This window comes from Cannabis sativa, chromosome 3 (assembly GCF_029168945.1).
Source record: "Cannabis sativa cultivar Pink pepper isolate KNU-18-1 chromosome 3, ASM2916894v1, whole genome shotgun sequence".
NCBI lineage: Eukaryota > Viridiplantae > Streptophyta > Magnoliopsida > Rosales > Cannabaceae > Cannabis > Cannabis sativa.
In genome coordinates, this window is record NC_083603.1 from 29,370,133 (window position 1) to 29,393,340 (window position 23,208).

The window sequence follows — 23,208 nt, forward strand, 5'->3', positions numbered from 1 at the left end:
ATTTAGCAACAACAACCTATATGCATCTATAATAAAATTAAACACATAGGCTCACACAGGCACACAATTTGGATAGATCCTATCATGTTGCTAGGTCATACACAGATGAAAGAAGATTGTGAAAATATACCTGTTACAGATTATTTACTTGACCAAGGGAGCCATGAGTTAAAATCAGATCATTGGATCTGTCAATAAGTTAACCATGGCTATTTGCAACTAAGCAATAATAGGTTTTAAAAACTTACAAACAAGCTAAAACACATACTCCTGCAACAAGGTTAGCTAGATAGTTGGATGTAGGATTTATTTAATTTTAAATAAATAATTTCAAAAAATTAATTAAAAAAAAATATTTTCGAAAATGATAAAATAAAATAAAATTTAAATATTTTCGAAATTAATAAAATAATATTTAAAATTAAACCTACAATTTTGAAAAATTAGATTTCAACCAACCTAAATATCATTTCAAAATTTGCTAACTACTTTTAAAAGTTTAATGTTATTTTATAAATAAAAATTAAATAAAAAATTAAAAAAAGATAAATGAATATCTTTTTCAGATTTTAAATGTAATTTAAATAAATAAAATAACAAAATTTAAAAGTTAGCAAAATATCTTACATCTATTTAAAATTACATGATTATAGTTATCTTATTTTAAATTTAAATAAGGTCAAATTTTTTTAAAAAAAGATTTAATTTAAAAATTTAAAATCTGACCTTAAATTTAAAAATAAGATAAGATATAATAAAATTTAAAAATAAGATAGATAATTAAGCAAAAAAGATAGATATTGACTATTTCAAATTCAAATTACACTAATATCATGAATTAAATTTAAAAAATATTAAAAAATTTAATTATGATAATTAGAGTTGAATTAGGAATAGTAAATGTACAAATACAGAACTACACAAAAAATCGGAAGTTAATTCCATGAAAAAGCATGAAAAAACGAACAAAAACGAAAAAATTGCGACCTGTACGGACAGTATGCCAAGCATACTATCCATGGGCGCGCAAGGGGTTGCATGGGCGTGTAACCTCGGTGCAGGGGGCTGCTAGCAGCCTCTCCGCGCGCGCACGTGCCCTGTTGCTCAATCCCGATTTTTTCGAAACTTCAAAAAATCATAACTTGCTTAATTTTTTTCATACTATCCAATAAAAATAATTCCAGAAACAGATATTCAATTATTTTTCACGAAAATTCACAAACATCAATCAATCATCATATAACACTCAATACAACATGATACCATCCAAAACATCAAACAATCGTTTTAAAGTCCAAATTTCTTGCAAGCAAATCAATTACCATGGCTCTGAGGCCAGTTGTTGGAAATTATTTTACCAGGATCTTAGATCTACTCACAAGTATGTTGATTAACACCCTAAATATGAACTTTCTAAAACGATGAAATAAACACATATAAAGTTTAGAAAATCTTACATTGGGTGCAGCGGAATATAATGACTCCTTCCGTTCAGATATCTAGCCCTTGATTCCTTTCTGTAGCAGAGCATTATCAATATCTGAACCTGGATCTCTTTCTCTGAATCTTTGATGCTTAAACTCCTTCTTGCTGAAAGTCTTTCTTCACGATCTTCCTCACTATGGTTGAGGTATCACTTGCTGTGTGTGGGCACTATTCTCACACTAAGAATTTCGAAATCTTTAGGAAGAAGAGAGAGAGGGAGTGGTTGGCCAAAGATAGGGAGAGAGAGAGGCTCAATTTTTCTGAATGAAAAAGTAGAAAATTTAAGTGTAAATTTCCTGAAGCCTTCACTATCTATTTATAGCATTCCACTAGGGTTAGGTTTGAATTATTTGGCATTAAAATAATGAAAATATCATATGATAATTCCTATAAAAGTGGCCGGCCATACAAAGTGGATTTGGGCCTCACTTTTTGCAATTTTGCAGTTTTATCTTTTCTGCATCTGATTTTCTCAAAAACGCCAATTTTCTAATTCAACCATTTAAATGCCAATTCTAACTATTTAATAACTATAAATAATTATTAAATAATATTGTCATTTATCATATTTATTAATTGAACCATACAAAGTATCATAATTAACAAATATGCCCCTAAAACTCTTTCTTTACAATCTTGCCCTTACTTAGTGAAAAATTCACAAATAGACATAGTCTAATTTGAGAATTATAATTGATTAATCAAAACCAATTATATGAGTCTTACAAGCAATATTATCTCAACTAGTGGGGGGACCATGGGTCTATATAACCGAGCTTCCAATAAGCAGATCAAGAATTTATAACCTAAATTCACTGACTTATTAATTCTTCGTTGAATCCACGCATAGAACTTAGAATTGCACTCTCAGTATATAGAATGCTCTATATGTTCCACCATATAGACACATCATTAGTTATCCATTTTTATAATCCTAATTTGATCAATGATCCTCTATATGAATGATCTACACTGTAAAGGGATTAGATTACCGTTACACCCTACAATGTATTTAATCCTTAAAACAGTTAACCCCGTATAAATGATATTTCAGCTTATGTGAAATGAGATCTCCACCATTTATTTTTGTTTAGTCAAGCTCGAAGGAGATCATCCTTTACTTACTATTTGCCAGATAGAAGCTATAGATTCCATGTTTATGTTAGCGCTCCCACTCAATTGCACTACCGTGTTCCCAAAATGTACGTATCACCCTGACCCAAAAATAGGCTTAACTAACAAATCAAAGAACACGAATAGCCTCTTGAGATTGAGCCTAATCATAACAGGATTAAGATCATTTGATCTAGGATCAACTAGGCGATATTGACTTGAATAGATATTACGGTAAGTTTAATAAATCTAAGTCAAAGTTCAATATCGGTCCCTTCCGATGCATACTCCATGCATCCAACCTGAGCTTTACTTTAACCAATGCTCTGGAAAGAACGTAGCACTTCTCCAAATGCAAGTAAACTCTGTTGTAGATTATCATATCAGTAAAACCCTATGTCTGATAAATCTAGGAAACTTTATTCACATAGTCATGTTTAGTTTCCAATGTGTTGACAACACAATAAACATGATCAAGTATGTGAAAAGGGTTTCAGAAGAATTCATACATTATGTACATATAATCATGAAATAAATCATGTGAACCATGCAACATTAAATGTTATTTCTGATCTATATTAATAAGTAAATCTAATTATATTGAAATGAGTTTTATTTAGGGCATAAAACCCAACAAACTCCCACTTGCACTAATATAAAACAAAATGTGCATTTCAAATAATCTCAACACCTTGATATACAAATCAAGTGTAGTAGTAGTAAACTCCTCGTAATAGGATCTGAAAGGTTGAATTAAACACAATCTTTTCTCCACCATTACTCTTCCTTAATCACAAAATCATTGATAATGTGAAATTCCTCTCTATATGTCTACTCTCTTGGGATACTGGATTCCATACCTTTGGCAACTACTACTTGGTTATTCAGGAAGTAACACTAGTAGTTAAGGCAATTTGGAATGGTGCCAAAGATATATAGAACTTTCCTTAGACTGAATAAGTACCTTTCCTGCAACTTTAACATTCAGTCCCTTTCTGGTAGACCTAGAGACTTCAGATAGGTTTTTACACTTCTCTAAAATCACTATTCCACCCCCAGAGTAATCACCATCTTATCAGAAAGATTTTCTAGTACAAAGGCAAATTTCGAAATCTGATGTGGTGTAGTCTAAGAGTTTTAAACACACCCTTATAGACTAACATATAGTTCCTCTTCTTTATCTTAAGATTTACTTGATTGTCTTCCAATGTTCTTCTCTTGGATTAATCTGATACCTACTCATTACTCCCACTCAACAGCAGGTGTCTGGTCTAAGGCATACAAAAGCATATTTAAGACCTCTCACTGTTGATTTAAGAAATTCTTTCATGGCTTTATCTTTTCTGGAATAGTTGAGACTTTTTCTTAGATAAATAAAATCTATGCCTAAGAAGTTGTGAAGCTTCTATAGATTACCATTAGAAAGAAAATGCTTCAGCATCTTACTAAAGTAAGTTGCTTGCATTAGAGTAAGTAATTACCAGGTATACCATAAGCCATAGGTTTAGATAAACTCAAACCTATAATACTAGGAACAGGAAGTTTTGTTAAGTCCATTGAATAGACTTATAAACAAAATTTCCTTTTATGTCCTTGTAATAGAAAACTTTAGGTTACTACATGTGAATGGATTAAACTATAGTTCTATTGGCTTTTCTTCTTAGTTTCTTATCTTGACAATCCATTACTTGTTTAAACTTACAATGGATTTTAATCACTAGTGTCTTCCAAGTCATAAGAAGGTGAGTTCCTAAAAACTCTCCCACTACGACAAGGTACCGTGAAATATGGAATATTAGTTTTTGTTTGAGGTATAGTTATATTTCACTAGGAAATATTGTCTTTATTTTCATTAGTATATCATGAAGGAAAGAAAAAGAAAAAAAAACATGTGGAATATTAAATTAAGTTTTTAGTATATATATATTTTCCACTATATTGGTGGTATATTAATTTTTCATTATAGTATTTTTGCTTATGATTGCAGAATATAGTTTTTATATGCTATTATATATCGTGAAAAAAATCATTTAATAATATATTAGTTTAAGTTTATGGTATATTTATATTGGTCTAAGGTATATCGTTTGTATGTGATATGTATATCGTGAAAGATATAAAGAAAAAAAACTATTAAATATTAATTTAAGTATGAGGTATTGATGTCGCCCAATTAGTTACACTGCGGTCGCAGTAGTAAACAGGCTATATGTCGTATCACAGGGAGACAAATTACCACTAAAGATTAGTTAAGTAAATAGAAAATGATAAAATGTGAATGAATTAAAAATAAAAAAATGGTGAGTGAAAGGGGATGATCTGATAAAGAGCTTAGTAAGGTAGAGATGTAGTTATATAAATCCTATTCTACACTATTAATTACAACCAGAAGATATATATGTTATGCGCACAAATTAAATAATCTTGAATAAATTGAATCTCACCTCAAACTTAATAGCATATCATATTATATATCATAAATCGACAAAATACCACTGTTGGCAGAATGCAGTAAACGACATACAATATAATAAATATACCAAAATAATTAATAACCTAACTTACATAAGAAAAGCATGACTGAACTTATATAAAAGATACTATTATATTTGGAAGAAAAATTAGAAGATGAAGAATAATTTAATAAATGAGATATGGAGATGAAGCACAAAAGAATCAATATCAATAATAGAAATAAGAATTACAAAAGCTACACTCTAATCTCACCAATATTACTATTCTAATACACTCATTTTTTGTCACTAAAATAAGTATAGATAAAATAGTAATAAGAGAGAAAAATAAAATAACAAAGTAATTTTCTACTCTCTTTAAAATCTGATTCCCTTCACATTGGTCTTGGGGTCCTATATATATACTAATTTCATAACCCAATAATCTAATAATAATGGTGTCTAAGTGGGTGAATGGCTCCTAATTTATGTGCACTACAAGAGAAGTAGGTAATCATATTGGGCCGTGTGCGCACGAATCTGACTTTGTTGAGGAATTGATTGCAGCTTCATTGTAGGAAGAACGTGGGTCAGTTACTAAGGAGCAAGTTGATATGTGTAATGTCATGTCTTCATAGTATGAAGATGTGTATAGTTAACTTGATTGGAGAGAGAGTGTGTGTTTAAATTTGCCACCAAAGTTGTTGATTTGAAGATATTAAATGGATTGTTGAGTTGGTCCATTTTGTGATAATTTGGGCTTCTCCAAGAATTGGGCTCCATTCATATTGGCTTTCAAGCTTTCAAAAATATTACTATTTTATTAATACTATTTTGCTCAAATCTAAAAATAACATAAAATCAAAATAAATTAAATATTTCAGATAAAAATAAATTAACCATTAAAACTATAAAATATTTAATTTATATTAATTTAATATGCATAATTAATGACTAAAAATATACCAATTTGAGTCTTAATCAGGTATAGTTATATTTGATTGAGGTATATTGATTTTATGTTCATTGGTATTTCATGAAGGAAAAAACAAGAGAAGAAAAACTTATGGAATATTAAATTAAGTTTTTTGTATAATTTTTTTTTCACTATGCTGGTGGTATATTAATTTTTGACTATGGTATATCTACTTATGATTGTGATATATAATTTTTGTATGCTACTGTATATTGTGGAAAACAATTCATTTAATAGTATATTAGTTTAAGTGTGTGATATATGTATATTAGTTTAAGGTATATTGTTTGTATATCATACGATATATTAATAAAAAATTAATTATATGGTTAAATAACATATTAGACAACAACAATAGTAGCAAAATGTAAAAGAATAAAATATATAATATCTTTTACATAATGAAAAAATAGTTGACAAAAATTCAATAGAGAGGTTTTGATTTATTGTTTTTCGTAATTTCTATTAAAGGAATAAAACATATATTACATTTTATATAATGAAGGGTATTTTATGTATTAAAAAGTAAAAAAGGACATTTGCTTTATTATTTTAAAAAAGGGACATTAACTATCTATAGAGTTAAAAATATTACCATTTACTTACATTTCTCTAAAATCTATCATGGTGTGACATTTTATTTAGCAACAACCTATATGCATCTATAACAAAAAAGTAAACATATAGGCTCACACAGGCACACAGATTTGGATGGATCCTATCATGTTACTAGGTCATACACAGATAAAAGAAGAATGTAAAATTTACCTGTTACAAATTATTTACTTGACCTATTGACAATTGAACCATGGGTTAAAATCAGATCATTGGATCTGTCAAGAAGTTAACTATGGCAATTTAGATCAAGCAATAATAGGTTTTATAAAACTTACACATAAACTAAAACACATACTCCTGCAATAAGTTGAATTGGATAGTTGGATGTAGGATTTATTTAATTTAAAATTAATTAATTAAAATTTCAAAAATAATTAAATAATAAAACAATATTTTTCAGATTTTTAAATAAGTTTAAATAAAATAAATTAATAGTTAAAATTAAACCTACAATTTGAAAAATTAGGTTTCAACTAACCTAAATATCATTTCAAAAATTTGCTGACCATCTTTTAAATTTTCATGTTATTTTATAAATTAAATATTCAATAAAATAAAATGATAATAAATATCTTTTTGTGATTTTATATTTTAATTTAAATAAAAATAACAAAATTTAAAAGTTAGCAAAATATGTTACTTCTATTCAAAATATCATGATTATAGTAATCTTATTTTAAATTTAAATAAGGTCAAATTATTTTAAAAATAGAATAATTTAAAAAAAAATTAATATCTGACCTTAAATTTAAAAATAAGATAAAATAATCAAATTTTAAAAATAATATAAAAAAAAAATAAGCAAAAAGATAGATTTTTACCTATTTTTAAGTTCAAATTACACTAATATCTTAAATTAATTTTAAAAATTCAAATTAATTTATTTCTGATAATTAGATTTGAAATATGAAAAGTAAAAATTAAAATACAAAACTACACAAAAAATCGGAAATTAATTCCATGAAACAGCATGAAAAAACGAAGAAAACGAAAAAAAAAAATGTGAGCTGTACGAATGGTATGCAGTTGCATACCATCCGCGCGCACCCATTAGGAGATTTGCCGAGAAAACTCGGTGCAAGGCTTCCCTTGCATGATTTCTACGCGCGGATAAGGGGTTTAAGACACCCCTGGGTGTGTCGCTCGGACAAGACCCTGTCCGAACACGCAGCAGATCGAGGGACACTCGGTTCTGCGCGCGTGGGGTTGGGTAATCAACCTACCTTTTTTCAAATCTTCAAAAAATCATAACTAATTCAAATAAAATCGAAATTGAGTTCTGTAAAAAATTAAATTGCTTAATTTTTTTCAAACTATCCAATAAAAATAATTCTAGAAACGAAAATTCAATAATTTTTCACGAAATCTCAGAAACATCAATCAATCATCATATAATACACAGATCAACATGAAACCATCCAAATCACACACAAATCGTTTTAAGTCCAAATTTCTTGCAAGCAAATCAATTACCATGGCTCTGATGCCAGTTGTTGGAATTTATTTTACCAGGATCTTAGATCTACTCACAAGTATGTTGTTTAACATCCTAAATATGAACTTCTAAAACGATAATAAACACATATAAAGTTTAAGAAACCTTACATTGGTTCAGCGGGATAATATGTCCTTTCTGTCGCAGAGTATCACCAAGATCTGAGTCCGAATGTCCTTCTCTTTGATTTGGATTCTTCACGATCTTCCAGACTATGATTGAGGTACCACTTGCTGTGTGTGGGCACTACTCTATCACTCAAGGTATTTCGAAATTTTGAAGAAGAAATGAGAGAATGAGAGGGTCGGCTATAGAGAGAAAGTGGATGGCTCAATGAACTGCAATCTTTTGAATTACTGAATAACTCTTTTTTTGGTGTGAGCTATCACTTTCTATTTATAGGCAACCACTAGGTTTAGGTTAGTAATTAATTGGCATAAAAATAATGAAAATATTAATTGGAAAAACTCTCTTCAAGTGGCCGGCCATGGTGTTAATGGGCCCCACTTGGAATTTTGCAATTTTAACAATTTTCATTTCTATTTTCTCAAAAATGCCAATTTTCCAATTCTAACCATTTAAATGCCAAAACTAATTATTTAATAACTAAAATAGATTATTAAATTTGCTAAAAAAAAATAGATTATTAAATAATATTTTCTTTTAACATAATTATTAATTAGACATATAGAGTCTCTTAATTAATAAATAAACCTAGAATCTCTTTTCTTTACAATTTCGCCCTTGCTTAGTGAAAATTCACAAACTAGACATAGTCTAATTCTAGAATTATAATTGATAAATCATAAATCAATTATTGAGTCTTACAAGCAGTATGGTCTCAATTGGAATGGGGACCATGGACCTATATTACTGAGCTTCTAATAAGCTGAACCGAATTTACTAAGTAAATTCCCTAACTTATTAATTCCTTGTTGAATCCACTCTTAGAACTTGGAATTGCACTCTCAGATATATAGAGCGCTCTATATGTTCCACGATATAGATACGCTATCACATTTAACCATCGTTAGAATCTTAATTTGATCAAAGATCCTCTATATAGATGATTTACACCGAGAAGGGATAAATTTACCGCTTCACCCCTCAATGTATTTGGCCCCTTAAAACACTTAGCTACCTGTAAATGATGTTTTAGTGAACTAAGATATAATCACTGAAATAAGAGCTCATCCATTTACTTCTATTTCGCTAAGCTCGAAGGGAATCATCACTTGACTTCTAAACACATGTAGAAGCTATAGATTCCATATTTATGTTCAGCGCTCCCACTCAATCATACTATCATGTTCCCAAAATATACGTATCACCCTGACCCAAAAGTAGGCTTAACTAATAAATCAAAGAACATGAATAGCACTCCTGAGATTGAGCCTAAGCATATCAGGATTTAGATTCTTTTGATCTAAGATCAACTAGTGATATTGACTTGGAAAGACACAACGGTAAGTATTATAATATCTTAACTAAGTTCAATATCAGTCCAGTCCAATGTATACTCCATACATTCGAAACTAGTATACTTTACCAATGTTTTAGAAAGAACATAACACTTACTCCAAGTGTAAGTATACTTCATTGCTGATTATCACATCAGTGTAAATCCAAAACATTGATGAAACAGAGACTTAGTCTTTTGAATCATATAATCACAATCACATTCCACTGTGTTGACATTACTATAATTGTGAATAAATATATGTTCTGGACTTAACTAATTTTGTGCATATATTAAACCATAAGCATGAAAAATACATGTTAACATAAATCACTTCAAATCTCTTAAATTGATAACTAATCAGATTAGATTGTAATGCGTTTTATTTAGGCCACAAAACCGAACACCAACAACCCGAACAGATCCTATCTAACTTGATGCCTCTCTTAACCAGCTCGTTCTTCGTAGGAACCCAATTGTGACAAACTCGCCAAACAAAATTTTTCATTTTCGGAGTTAAGTTCGAGTGCCAGATCTCTTTCCACCACTTTCTCAAAATCCTTTTATTGGATGTCTCCGCACCATGTTTCTCCATTTGTGACAGGATATATCCACTAGCAACCGTGTATTCTCCATTCACAGTGTAGTGCCAAATGAGTTCATCTTCACCACAACTGCTCTTAGTTTGAATCCCCAAAATCCAAGGAATATCATCAATATGCATCTTCTCCTCAAGAGTTGTGAGAAGGAAAGGAGCTCCTCTAGGAATCCATTGATCCTCATTTATTCTAACTTTGGTACCATCAGTCACACGCCATCGTAACCCCTTTAAAAGAAGCTCCCTGCCCCATATAATGCCTCTCCAAACATTAGAGCACCAAGAACCATGTCTTGCCTCCAAGAATTCAGAATTCGGAAAATAAAGGGCCTTTAACACTTGGGCAAACAAACTATCTGGATTTGTAACAAGTTTCTAACCTTGTTTCACCAAAAGAGCTTGGTTGAAGTCTTCCAAGTCCCTAAACCCCATGGCCCCAGTCCATTTATCTTTGCATAACTTCTCCTAGTTACCCTCAATGAATTTGATGCTTCGCTGTTGTAGAACCCCACCAGAAACGAGCTATAAGGGCTTGAATCTCACGAATCAAACCCTTTGTTAATCTAAAACAGCTCATGATATAAACCGGGATAGCTTGGATAACTGATTTTATCAATACTTCTTGACCAGCCTGGGAGAAAAGACCCATCTTCCATCCTTGAAGTTTATCCCAAACCTTGTTACGAATCAGACCAAAAGCTTCCTTCTTATTTCTTCCTACAAAGGCAGGGAGACTAAGATACTTTGTATGGTTTTCTATAAAAGTAACCCCCATAGAAGCATCAAGTCTCTGGCCCTCTGTCCTTGTAATCTTCCGAGCAACACATAAGTTAGATTTACTAAAATTAATGCACTGACCCGACAAGGAAGAATATACCTGAAGCACCTCTAAAATAGCTTTCCCCTCCTCAACTGAAGCATTCATAAAGATCAGACTATCATCGGCAAATAGGAGATGTGTCAACCTACTCTCAAGGTGACCAAACTGGAGCCCATGAATTTTGTTGGCTCGGCTAGCTTCATTAATCAGACAAGACAGCCCCTCCAAGCAAATAAGAAACAAGAACGGAGATAGAGGGTCCCCTTGCCTCAAACCTCTCTCCGGAATGATGTGACCCCTAGCCTCTCCATTTAGCAGAACAGAGAAAGTAACCGTCTTCACACAACCCATAATCTTAGTAATCCATCGTTCATCATAACCCAAGCACTTCATCATCTCCTCAAGAAAACCCCACTCAACTCGGTCATATGCTTTAGACATGTCCAGTTTAAGAGCCATCTTCCTACCATTCCCAAACCGACCCTTCTTCATACAATGGACAATTTCAAAACCTAGAATGGCATTATCTTGAATCTGTCTCCCCTTAATGAATGCACTCTGATTTTCAGAGATTACCTTATCCATGCTCCGTTCATCCTATTTGCAAGGCATTTAGAGATCACCTTATAGACTACATTACATAGACTTAAGGGCCTGTAGTCTCCCACCATAGTCGGATCCTTTACTTTGGGAATAAGACATAATAAAGTGTCGTTTAGACAGCCACAATCCATATTGTTATTTAAGACCTCCAAGCAAGTAGCAATAACCTCATGTCCCACATCCTCCCAATGATTATGGTAAAATAACCCCGAGAGGCCATCTTTCCCCGGAGCTTTGAGAGGATGAATTTGATCAATAGCATCTTTAACTTCTTCCTTCGAGAACTCTTCCAGGAGTATAATGTTGTCGTGATAAGATAGCCGGTTAGGAACACACCGATTTAGGATGTCAGCCATATTAATATTAGACCCTGAAGAAGAAAAAAGATTCGAGTAAAAGCGAACCATGATGTCCTCAATCTCGCTGTCCGAATTGCACCACCTCATTTGTTCATCATATAATCCCTTAATTGTGCTTTTCTTCTTCCGTTGGGAGGCCTTGTGATGGAAGTACTTAGTATTACGATCCCCGTGAGCGAGCCATAGAGCCCGACTTCTTTATTTCCATAAAATCTCCTCCTTAGCCTCAACAACATTAAGATCTCTTTCAATCCTTCTTCGGTTCTTCCAATCCGTTTCTCCAACAGAAGAAGAGAGATTTTTTAGTTCCTCTTTTAGTTTCTTAGTTCTAGCCCCCAAGTCAGCCTTTTTATCTTTATTCCATTCATGAAGGATCTCTCCACATTGATTAATTCTCCCCCTCAGCCCCTGAGGAGAGCCCCAATTGGAACCATCAAGCCAAACCGACTCCACTATCTTACCACAATCCTCTTCCCCAGCCCAAGCTTGTTCATAATGAAACCTAGATCTCCATTTTGGAGCCTTGGTTGAAAGCTTCTTATTCTTGCTAGAGCTAAGAAGCAAGGGACGGTGGTCCGAGTTCCACCAAGGAAGGAGGGTGACTTTTGACATACAAAATCTTCTAAACCAATCCAGGTTAGCCAACACCCTATCCAACTTCTCAAAAACCAGATTGTTGTGACGCCCATTACACCACGTAAACTCGCCACCTTCCATCCTAATTTCCTTGAAGTTGCAATAAGAAATGGCCTTTTTGAAGTCCCGCATCTGGGAGTCTTGTTTCAAACACCCCCTCTTTTTTCGTTTACCTTAATTATCTCGTTATAGTCTCCTCCACAAATCCACGCTCCCTAAATCAAATCTCGAAGTCTCTCCAGCAGTTGCCAGGAGTTTTTCCTACCACCCGGATCAGGATTTCCATAGAACCCAGTAAATCTCCAAGCAAAACCCAGACCATTCTCCACAATAGCATCAATGTGAGAAATAGTAAACGCTTTCACACTAACCTCAAAGGGCTCCTTCCACAAGAGGGCCAACCCACCACTTTTACCCTTGGCAGCCACCACAAAACAGCTATCAAACCCCCCTTTCCATCGCAAGTTCATTAAGTCTAGTTTCGGACAAGAAAATCATCCCGGGATGATGATCTTTCACATGGGAGCAAAGGGTCTTCAATCTCCAGGGGTTCCCAAGCCCCTAAACATTCCAAAACAAGATATTCATGGCTCTCAGCGACCCAGTTCCACCAGGTGCGCCGCTTCCAAGTTCACTCCAGAGACCAAATTAGAAAAGTTAGAAAAGCCCCCTAGTACCATCACCTCCCCAGTTCTCTCTTCGCCTTCTGCCGAGACCTCTTTTGTTGCCAAAGATTGAGGGTTTGTCTTAGTGGCATTCTTTTTATTCTTCTGGGCCACTACTTTCTTTCTCCTGTCACCCTTCAGGCCTGAGATGTCACCCCCAACTTCATTTTTGAATGTGATTGGAATCTCAATCCACTCACCCCAACTTCAGGAATACCCAACTTCGGATTCTTTTGAAAACCAGGACCTTCCCTATGAATTCTCTTCCCCAAATTCTGCTCCATGTCAACATCCTTATTCAGGAAAACCCCTCAGTCCGCCCTTCTCTTAGAACCCGAGCCTCCATTTCCCTTAAAATCACATTCAATCCGGTGGTCATCAATCCTATCCATCAGATTCACACACTCATAAGACAAAAGAGAGTTAGAAACCTGTACCTTCATTTTTCAAAGAATTCTGGTTGGTGATTCTTGGCAAAAGATCGTGTTGGAAATATTTTACCAAGATCTAGATTTACTACCATGTATGTTTCATTAACATCCTAATATGAATTCTAAAACAATGAAATAAACACATATAAAATTTAGGAAACCTTACATTGGGTGCATCGGAATATAATGACTCCTTCCATTCAGATCTCTAGCCCTTGATTCCTTTCTGTAGCAGAGCATTATCAAAATCTGAATCTGGATCTCTTTCTCTCCTTCCTTTGATGCTGATTATCCTTCTTGTTGATTGGATTCTACACAATCTTCCACACTATGATTGATACAACTTGATGTGTGTGGGCACTACTCTATCACTAGGGTATTTTGAAATTGAAGAGAAGAAAAGAGAAGAAGAGTGGCGGCTTGAAGGCTCAGGTTTTCTCTGAAAAAGAATAAGATGCATTACATTACTTCCTGAAGCCATCACTTTCTATATACAAAATGCCATCTAGGTTTAGGTTAGAATTGTATGGCATAAATATAATGAAAAATATAAATGGTAAACCCTATACAAAGTGGCCGGCCATATTAGTGGATAATGGGCCTCACTTTGCAATTTTGCCATTTTGTCATTTCTCAATCCCATTTTCTCAAAAATGCCAATTTTCCAATTCAACCATTTAAATGCCAATTCTAATTATTTAATAACTAAAAATTAATTATTAAATAATATTGTCATTTAATATATTTATTAATTAGACATATAAAGTCTCTTAATTAACAAATAAAACCTAGAATCTCTTTTCTTTACAATTTCACCCTTGCTTAGGGAAAATTCATAAACTAGACATAGTCTAACTTTAGAATTATAATTGATTAATTAAAATCAATTATGTAAAGCTCGCTTAGTTAATTTGGAAATTATCAGTTAATTATGATTAATTATGAAATTATTTATAGCTATTTAAATAATTTATTATACTGTTATTTATGTTATTCAGTAGCTGGCATATTTTGTAATTCCGGTGCCCGGTATTTTGGAACTCGGCGTTTGGCTCAGTAGAAATCACAACTTAGTATGTTAGTAGTTTGGGGACGGGTTTTAGACATTGGGAATGTCGGGAATGGCCGGGAATTTAGAATTTCCCAAGAATACCCCTTTAGTATGATTTTCATGATTTTATGGTGGAGGGGCAAAATGGTCTTTTTGCCCCATTAGTATTTTGTCTTTTGTGATTTTATGAAATGGAAAATAAGTGTTTATTTGATTATTTGTTGGCTGAAATGAGTACATGTTAAGTGGCTTTATTCATTAATTTATTTTACAAAACATTTCACTTAGAAAACAATTACAAAACTTTCAAACTCTCTCTCTCTTTTCCTCTCTCTCTCTCGGCTGTGCATGTGGGTGCAAAGGGGTGGATTTTGCTCTGATTTTCTAGTGGATTCTCATCCAAAGCTAAGCATTCTTCAAGCTAGGTTACCTTCTTTTGTTGTCTCTTGAAATTTATTGAAATTTTGATGAAAATATGATGATTCTTGCATGAATTTGTAGTTGCTGTTGCTGCTGTGATTTTGTGTTAATTTATGTGGTTTAAAGCATGTTAATTGAAGTTGAATGAGCTGTGTTGAAAGCATGATTAGATAGGTTGTGCAAAGCTTTAAGTTTTCTATGTAAAAATATGTGATTTTTGAGAGAAAAGGTTATATTTTGTTGCTGTGATGTTGAGGATGTTTGCTTGAGTTTCCAGAGGTTATTCTGAGCTTGATTATGTAGAATTAAGTTGGTTTGATTGCTTGTTAGGTGGATTTGCTCAAGTTTGAGTTTAGAACTCAAAGCTTGAGCTTCAATGGTGATTTTTGTTTCTGTGATTTCTGGGTTAGTTTGTTGCCTTAGATTTGTTCTTTGGGGTATTTAGAGCAGGTCTGGAAGGTTTGGAATCATTTGGGTTTGATTTGGTTGAGTTAGGAATTTTTGAAAAATTCCTGCGAGGAACCGGAATTCCGGTTGTGCAACCGGAATTCCGGATGAGGGTCCAGTAATTCCCAGAACCGGAATTCTGGTTGGGCAACCGGTCTACCGGTTGGGGAATTTTCAGAACCCGTGTTTTTCCTCGTTTTTATGTTTTTAGGGGTATTGCCATGCTTTTTATCGATAGGGAAACTTTTAGTTCCTAGTTTTAGTCCCCGGGAAGTGATTTAGCGTGTCACTTATAGCGTTGTGATTTTTATGGTTTAGGAGCCGATGTCCGCCGTCGGCTTCGGTTCCGGTCGGGTTGGCCAAGACACCCGAATTCGTAATCCGGTAAGATTAGTATAACAAGATGCATATGTAGATTACATGTTTAGCGTGCATGTAGGAAGCCCGCTAGATTACATTAGTTATGTATATAGGCTTCGGACCATCCAACCCTGTCACGTCGGGACAGTGGAGTATGACCAAGCGGAGTATGACCGGCTCGACCGATCAGCCGACATTTGGTTGGTGGTTCCGTGCTATTGACCTATCCCGTCGGCACGACAGCCGAGTATGACCAAGAATGGAGTATGACCGGTTTGACCGATCGGGAGGATACTTGTCAATAGTACCGTCCCCGTGAACGTTCAAAACTCGGTACCATGTTGGACATGGCAAGAAGTGGCTCGGCACCATGTTGGACATGGCAAGAGCGGGACTCAGTATCGTGTTGGACACGGCAGTTAGAATTATGTATGAGTATTATTATGCTTTTCTTACTGAGTCTGTCGACTCACAGATCTACGTTTATGTGTAGGTAAAGGCAAGGCTATAGCTGATGGACCGTGAGCGAGCTTATGAGATTGTACATGTCGGGGCGGTTAGGCCTGGAGCGTACGATCCTCGGGACAGCAAGGCTGAAATTTTGTAACTGGTCGTTAGATGACTTTTATTTTATGTAATAGTTAAACAGTTAAATCTTTTTGTAAATGATTTTATAATCGGGATCCCGAGTCTTTTGTAATATGGTTTATAAGTTTAATTAAAAAGCAAAATTTTTATTAATCACGTTTTTCCATAAACCTCGTTGATTAGCATCGAGCTGCACAGTACGTTTGAAAATCACGTAATACGCCTAAGTTAGTTAGGGTGTTACAATTTGGTATCAGAGCCGCCAGGTTGTCTTCCGAAGATCGTCACGACATGTACAATCATCATCAGCAGTTAGCTCGTTTCACGGTTCAGTAAGCCTTTATTGCTTTAGTAGTTTATTTTATTCAGTTATGAAAAAGAAAAGCCTGTTAGGAAGCATATTAGTAGCCTGATAGTAGAATAGGCGCATGTTTCGTTTTTAATTTCCAAATTAAGCGGCATTAGTAAGCTCTCCTTGAATACGACCTGATATGCCAACTCTTGGTTTCGCAGGCGGTTCTAATCAGATGGACGCCAGGCGGACTACCAGGAGTCAGGGCAACTCCGTAGGGTCGAATCAAGGTCAGGGAGCTAAGTTTCCCCCACCTGCTAGGGGCCGTGGTAGAGGTCCCCGAGGCAGGGCTCGTGGCCGGGGTGATGAGAACCCGCCACAGGCTGCCCAGGCTCCCCCAGCCGATCAGGGAGCTCAGAACTGGGAGTTACGGTTTGCGGAGATGCAAGCCCGGATCGAAGAACAAGACCTCGAGATTCAGAGGTTGAGGCAGCAGGGTGCTCGTGCAGTTCCAGTGCCCGTAGTTCCAGTGGCACCTGCCCCTGCTGCCCAGGCCGAGATAGTGGTGGCGGCCCATAGATTGGAACCATTGTATGAGCGGTTCCGGAAGCAAGCACCTCCGGTTTTCCTGGGAGGTCCGGATGTAATGAAAGCCGAGCAATGGCTGACGGTGATCACCAAGATTCTGAATTTTATGGGTGTCACCGGTAACGACAGAGTGGTGTGCGCCATGTTTCAGTTCCAGGATGACGCCCTGGTATGGTGGGACATGGTGTCTCAGATCCATGACGTCACCACCATGACCTGGGAAAGGTTCCAGGAACTCTTTAATGCAAAGTACTACAACGAGGCGGTCAGAAGCGCCAAGAGGAAAGAGTTCGCTCACCTGACCCAGCGGGAGAACATGAGCGTCACTGAGTATACTACTCAGTTTGATCGGTTGGCGAGGTTAGCCTCGGGAATTGTGCCGACCGACTTCAGCAAGAAGGAGAAGTATCTAGACGGGTTGAATGCCAGGATCAGGCATGACTTGATGATCACCACCTATGCTCAGATGGTGGAGAAGGCACTGCGAGCTGAGGGCGCAGTTGGGTGCATGTCAGAATCAGCCAGTACTCCGGTGAGTGGCGGAGCTCCTACCCCTCCTGCATCAGGCTATAGCAGGGGGAGTAGTGGTTCGGCCATTGATCAGAGGAAGAGGGCACCCACTGCTTCTGGTGGCTCGAGTCAGAATAAGAGGTTCCGGGGGAACCAGAATAGAGGGAGTCGTCCTGGTGGTACTGAGACCCAATTCTCCTATCCTGAGTGCCCTAGCTGCAAGAGGCACCATCGGGGTGAGTGCAAAGGTCAGGGATGCTTTCATTGTGGCATGCCCGAACACTTCAAGAGGGACTGTCCCCAGCTCCGACCAGAGGCACCGAGAGCTCCAGCGATACCCACTCCAGCCAGGGTATTTGCTATCACGCAGGCTGATGCAGATGCCAGCCCATCAGTAGTCACAGGTCAGCTTTCTATTAACAACTCGCTATATTCAGTGCTGTTTTGATCTGGGGGCTACACATTCTTATGTGGCGGCAGAGTCTTTAGTAAATTGGGTAGACCCTATGATAGATATGAATCAGGGTTTGGAACCCTGTTACCTGGCGGAGAATTGGTTATCTCCAATAGGTGGATTAGGTCTATGCCGATCAGGATAGATGGTAGAGAGTTAAGCGCTGATCTGATAGAGATGAGTTTAGTCGAATTCGATATTATTTTAGGAATGGATTTCCTATCTAAATATTCGGCGAGCATTGACTGTAAAAGAAAGATGGTGGTCTTCCAACCGGAAAGTGAAGAACTGTTTGTATTTGTTGGTTCAGTTCAGGGATCTCGGATCCCGGTGATCTCGGCTATGTCAGCGAGAGAATTGTTGCACGGCGGTTGCTTAGGGTTTCTGGCCGTGGTGGTGGACACCACTCGGCCAGATACCATTCGGCCAGAAGACATCAGAGTGGTTCGAGAATTTTTAGATGTTTTTCCCGAAGAACTTCCAGGGTTACCACCTCAGCGGGAGATTGATTTTGTGATTGACTTGGCACCAGGGGTGGAACCGGTTTTCAAAGCCCCGTATAGGATGGCTCCAGCTGAACTTAAGGAATTAAAGATTCAGCTCCAAGGGTTGCTTGACATAGGGTTCATTCGGCCCAGTGTGTCACCCTGGGGAGCCCCGGTCTTATTCGTCAAGAAGAAGGATGGATCTATGAGGATGTGCATCGACTACAGGGAGTTGAACAAGCTGACGGTGAAGAATAAATATCCATTACCTAGGATCGATGACTTGTTCGATCAGCTTCAAGGGAAGACGGTCTTTTCTAAGATTGATCTCCGTTCGGGTTATCATCAGTTGAGAATCCGAGAGGAGGACATTCCGAAGACGGCTTTCCGCACTAGGTATGGACATTACGAGTTTCTGGTTATGTCATTCGGACTAACCAATGCTCCTACAACATTCATGGACCTAATGAATAGAGTATTCAAGGATTTCCTCGATATCTGTGTGATTGTGTTTATCGACGACATCCTCGTGTACTCTCAATCAGAAGAGGAGCATGAGTTACATCTTCAGATGGTACTGCAACGACTTCGAGAACATAAGCTTTACGCCAAGTTCAAGAAATGTGAGTTCTGGTTGTCTCAGGTGTCCTTCCTAGGGCACATTGTGAGTAAAGATGGGATCAAGGTGGATCCCGGGAAGATTGAATCCGTCAGGGATTGGCCGAGACCGAAGACAGTGACAGAGATCAGAAGCTTCTTGGGTTTAGCTGGGTACTACCGTAGGTTTGTGGAGGGGTTCTCCAAAATTTCAATGCCCCTAACTGAGCTTACAAAGAAGAATCAGCGGTTTATCTGGTCAGATAAATGTGAAGCTAGTTTTCAGGAGCTGAAATAGAGGTTGATTACTGCTCCGGTGCTAGCTTTGCCTTCGGACAAGGAGAAGTTCATAGTCTACTGTGACGCATCCAAACAGGGTTTGGGGTGTGTATTGATGCAAGCCGACCGGGTTATCGCTTATGCCTCCCGTCAGTTAAAGGATTATGAACAGCGATACCCGACTCGTGATTTAGAATTAGCCGCAGTGGTTTTTGCACTGAAGATTTGGCGGCATTACCTCTACGGGGAGAAGTGTGAGATCTATACCGACCATAAAAGTCTCAAGTATTTCTTTACTCAGAAAGATTTGAACATGAGACAAAGGCGTTGGTTGGAATTAGTGAAGGATTACGATTGTGAGATCCTCTATCATCCCGGAAAAGCCAATGTAGTGGCCGATGCCCTGAGCAGAAAGGGTCCCGGGCAAGTAGCTAGTATGGTTCAGATCTCACCTCAGCTAGCAGAGGATATGGTTAGATCCAGCATTGAGTTTGTGGTAGGTCAGCTTCACAACTTAACGCTGCAATCTGATCTGTTGGAAAGAATAAAAGTCGCTCAGATGACAGATCCGGAGTTAGTGAAGATCCGAGATGAGGTGTTGGCTAGTCAAGCCAAGGACTTTTAAGTATCAGATAGTGGGATGCTTTTGTATAAAGCCAGGGTTTGTGTTCCGAACAGTGTGGAACTTAGAAATGAGATCTTTGAGGAGGCTCATTCTACCCCGTATTCTCTGCATCCCAGCACCACTAAGATGTACGAAGATTTGAAACCGTACTTCTAGTGGAGCGGTATGAAGAAGAATTTGGTAGAATTCGTATCGAGGTGCCTCACTTGTCAGCAGATTAAGGCTGAACATCAGAGACCAGCAGGGTTGTTGCAGCCTCTAACCCTACCAGAATGGAAATGGGAAGATATTACGATGGATTTTGTGGTCGGGTTACCTAGGACCACGGGTTTATTTGATTCCATCTGGGTAGTGGTGGACCGATTTACGAAATCTGCTCATTTTCTGCTGGTTAGAACAACATTTTCAGTGGATCAGTTGGCAGAGTTATATGTCAGAGAGATAGTGAGACTTCACGGGGTACCGAAGTCTATAGTTTCGGACAGGGATCCGAAGTTCACCTCCAAATTTTGGCAAAGTTTGCAACGGGCAATGGGTACAAAGCTGAAATTTAGTACAGCATTCCATCCTCAGACAGATGGTCAGTCCGAAAGGACAATTCAGATATTGGAGGATATGTTGAGAGCCTGTGTTATGGACTTTGAAGGCTCATGGAATAAATATCTACCGTTGGTAGAATTTGCGTACAACAACAGTTATCAAAGTACGATAGGGATGGCTCCCTATGAACTGTTGTACGGAAGGAAATGTAGATCCCCTATCCACTGGGATGAGACAAGGGAGAGGAAATACCTAGGTCCAGAGTCAGTTCAGCGGACCAATGAGGCGATAGAGAAGATAAAAGCTAGAATGCTTGCCTCACAGAGCAGACAGAAGAGTTACGGAGATCCGAAACGCAGAGATGTTGAGTTCCAAGTAGGGGAACATGTGTTTTTACGGGTATCTCCGATGAAGGGGATTAAACGTTTCGGGAAAAGAGGCAAGTTATGCCCTAGATTTACAGGACCTTTCGAGATTCTCGAGAAGATAGGTCAAGTGGCATATCGGTTAGCATTGCCTCCAGCCTTATCGGCGATTCACAACGTATTTCATGTCTCGATGTTGAGAAAATACGTTTCAGACCACTCTCATATACTCATTTATGAGAGCCTTCAGCTACGACGGACATGACTTATGAGGAACAGCCAGTGCAGATCCTGGATAGAAAGGATAAAGTCCTTCGGAATAAGACCATAGCATTGGTCAAGGTTCTCTGGAGAAACAGTAAGGTGGAAGAAGCCACCTGGGAGCTAGAGTCAGATATGAGAGCTCAATATCCAGAGTTATTCATGTTAGATTTCGGGGATGAAATCCTTTTAAGGGGGGGATAGTTGTAAAGCCCGCTTAGTTAATTTGGAAATTATCAGTTAATTATGATTAATTATGAAATTATTTATAGCTATTTAAATAATTTATTATACTGTTATTTATGTTATTCAGTAGCTGGCATATTTTGTAATTCCGGTGCCCGGTATTTTGGAACTCGGCGTTTGGCTCAGTAGAAATCACAACTTAGTATGTTAGTAGTTTGGGGACGGGTTTTAGACATTGGGAATGTCGGGAATGGCCGGTAATTTAGAATTTCCCAAGAATACCCCTTTAGTATGATTTTCATGATTTTATGGTGGAGGGGCAAAATGGTCTTTTTGCCCCATTAGTATTTTGTCTTTTGTGATTTTATGAAATGGAAAATAAGTGTTTATTTGATTATTTGTTGGCTGAAATGAGTACATGTTAAGTGGCTTTATTCATTAATTTATTTTACAAAACATTTCACTTAGAAAAAAATTACAAAACTTTCAAACTCTCTCTCTCTTTTCCTCTCTCTCTCTCGGCTGTGCATGTGGGTGCAAAGGGGTGGATTTTGCTCTGATTTTCTAGTGGATTCTCATCCAAAGCTAAGCATTCTTCAAGCTAGGTTAGCTTCTTTTGTTGTCTCTTGAAATTTGTTGAAATTTTGATGAAAATATGATGATTCTTGCATGAATTTGTAGTTGCTGTTGCTGCTGTGATTTTGTGTTAATTTATGTGGTTTAAAGCATGTTAATTGAAGTTGAATGAGCTGTGTTGAAAGCATGATTAGATAGGTTGTGCAAAGCTTTAAGTTTTCTATGTAAAAATATGTGATTTTTGAGAGAAAAGGTTATATTTTGTTGCTGTGATGTTGAGGATGTTTGCTTGAGTTTCCAGAGGTTATTCTGAGCTTGATTATGTAGAATTAAGTTGGTTTGATTGCTTGTTAGGTGGATTTGCTCAAGTTTGAGTTTAGAACTCAAAGCTTGAGCTCCAATGGTGATTTTTATTTCTGTGATTTCTGGGTTAGTTTGTTGTCTTAGATTTGTTCTTTGGGGTATTTAGAGCAGGTCTGGAAGGTTTGGAATCATTTGGGTTTGATTTGGTTGAGTTAGGAATTTTTGAAAAATTCCTGCGAGGAACCGAAATTCCGGTTGTGCAACCGGAATTCCGGATGAGGGTCCAGTAATTCCCAGAACCGGAATTCTGGTTGGGCAACCGGTCTACCGGTTGGGGAATTTTCAGAACCCGTGTTTTTCCTCGTTTTTATGTTTTTAGGGGTATTGCCATGCTTTTTATCGATAGGAAAACTTTTAGTTCCTAGTTTTAGTCCCCGGGAAGTGATTTAGCGTGTCACTTATAGCGTTGTGATTTTTATGGTTTAGGAGCCGATGTCCGCGCTCGGCTTCGGTTCCGGTCGGGTTGTGGCACACCTGAATTCAGAATCCAGGTAAGATAAGTATAACAGT

The 23,208-nt window shown here is 36.8% G+C and overlaps 1 protein-coding gene across 1 annotated transcript; it reads right to left on the reverse strand.

The window, feature by feature from the left end:
* Positions 1–12,177: 12,177 nt before the first annotated feature.
* On the reverse strand, positions 12,178–12,747 carry LOC115710813 (uncharacterized). Its single transcript, XM_030639164.2, has one exon. The coding sequence runs from the start codon at positions 12,745–12,747 to the stop codon at positions 12,178–12,180; it is 570 nt and encodes a 189-aa protein (XP_030495024.2).
* Between the last annotated feature and the right edge of the window lie 10,461 nt (positions 12,748–23,208).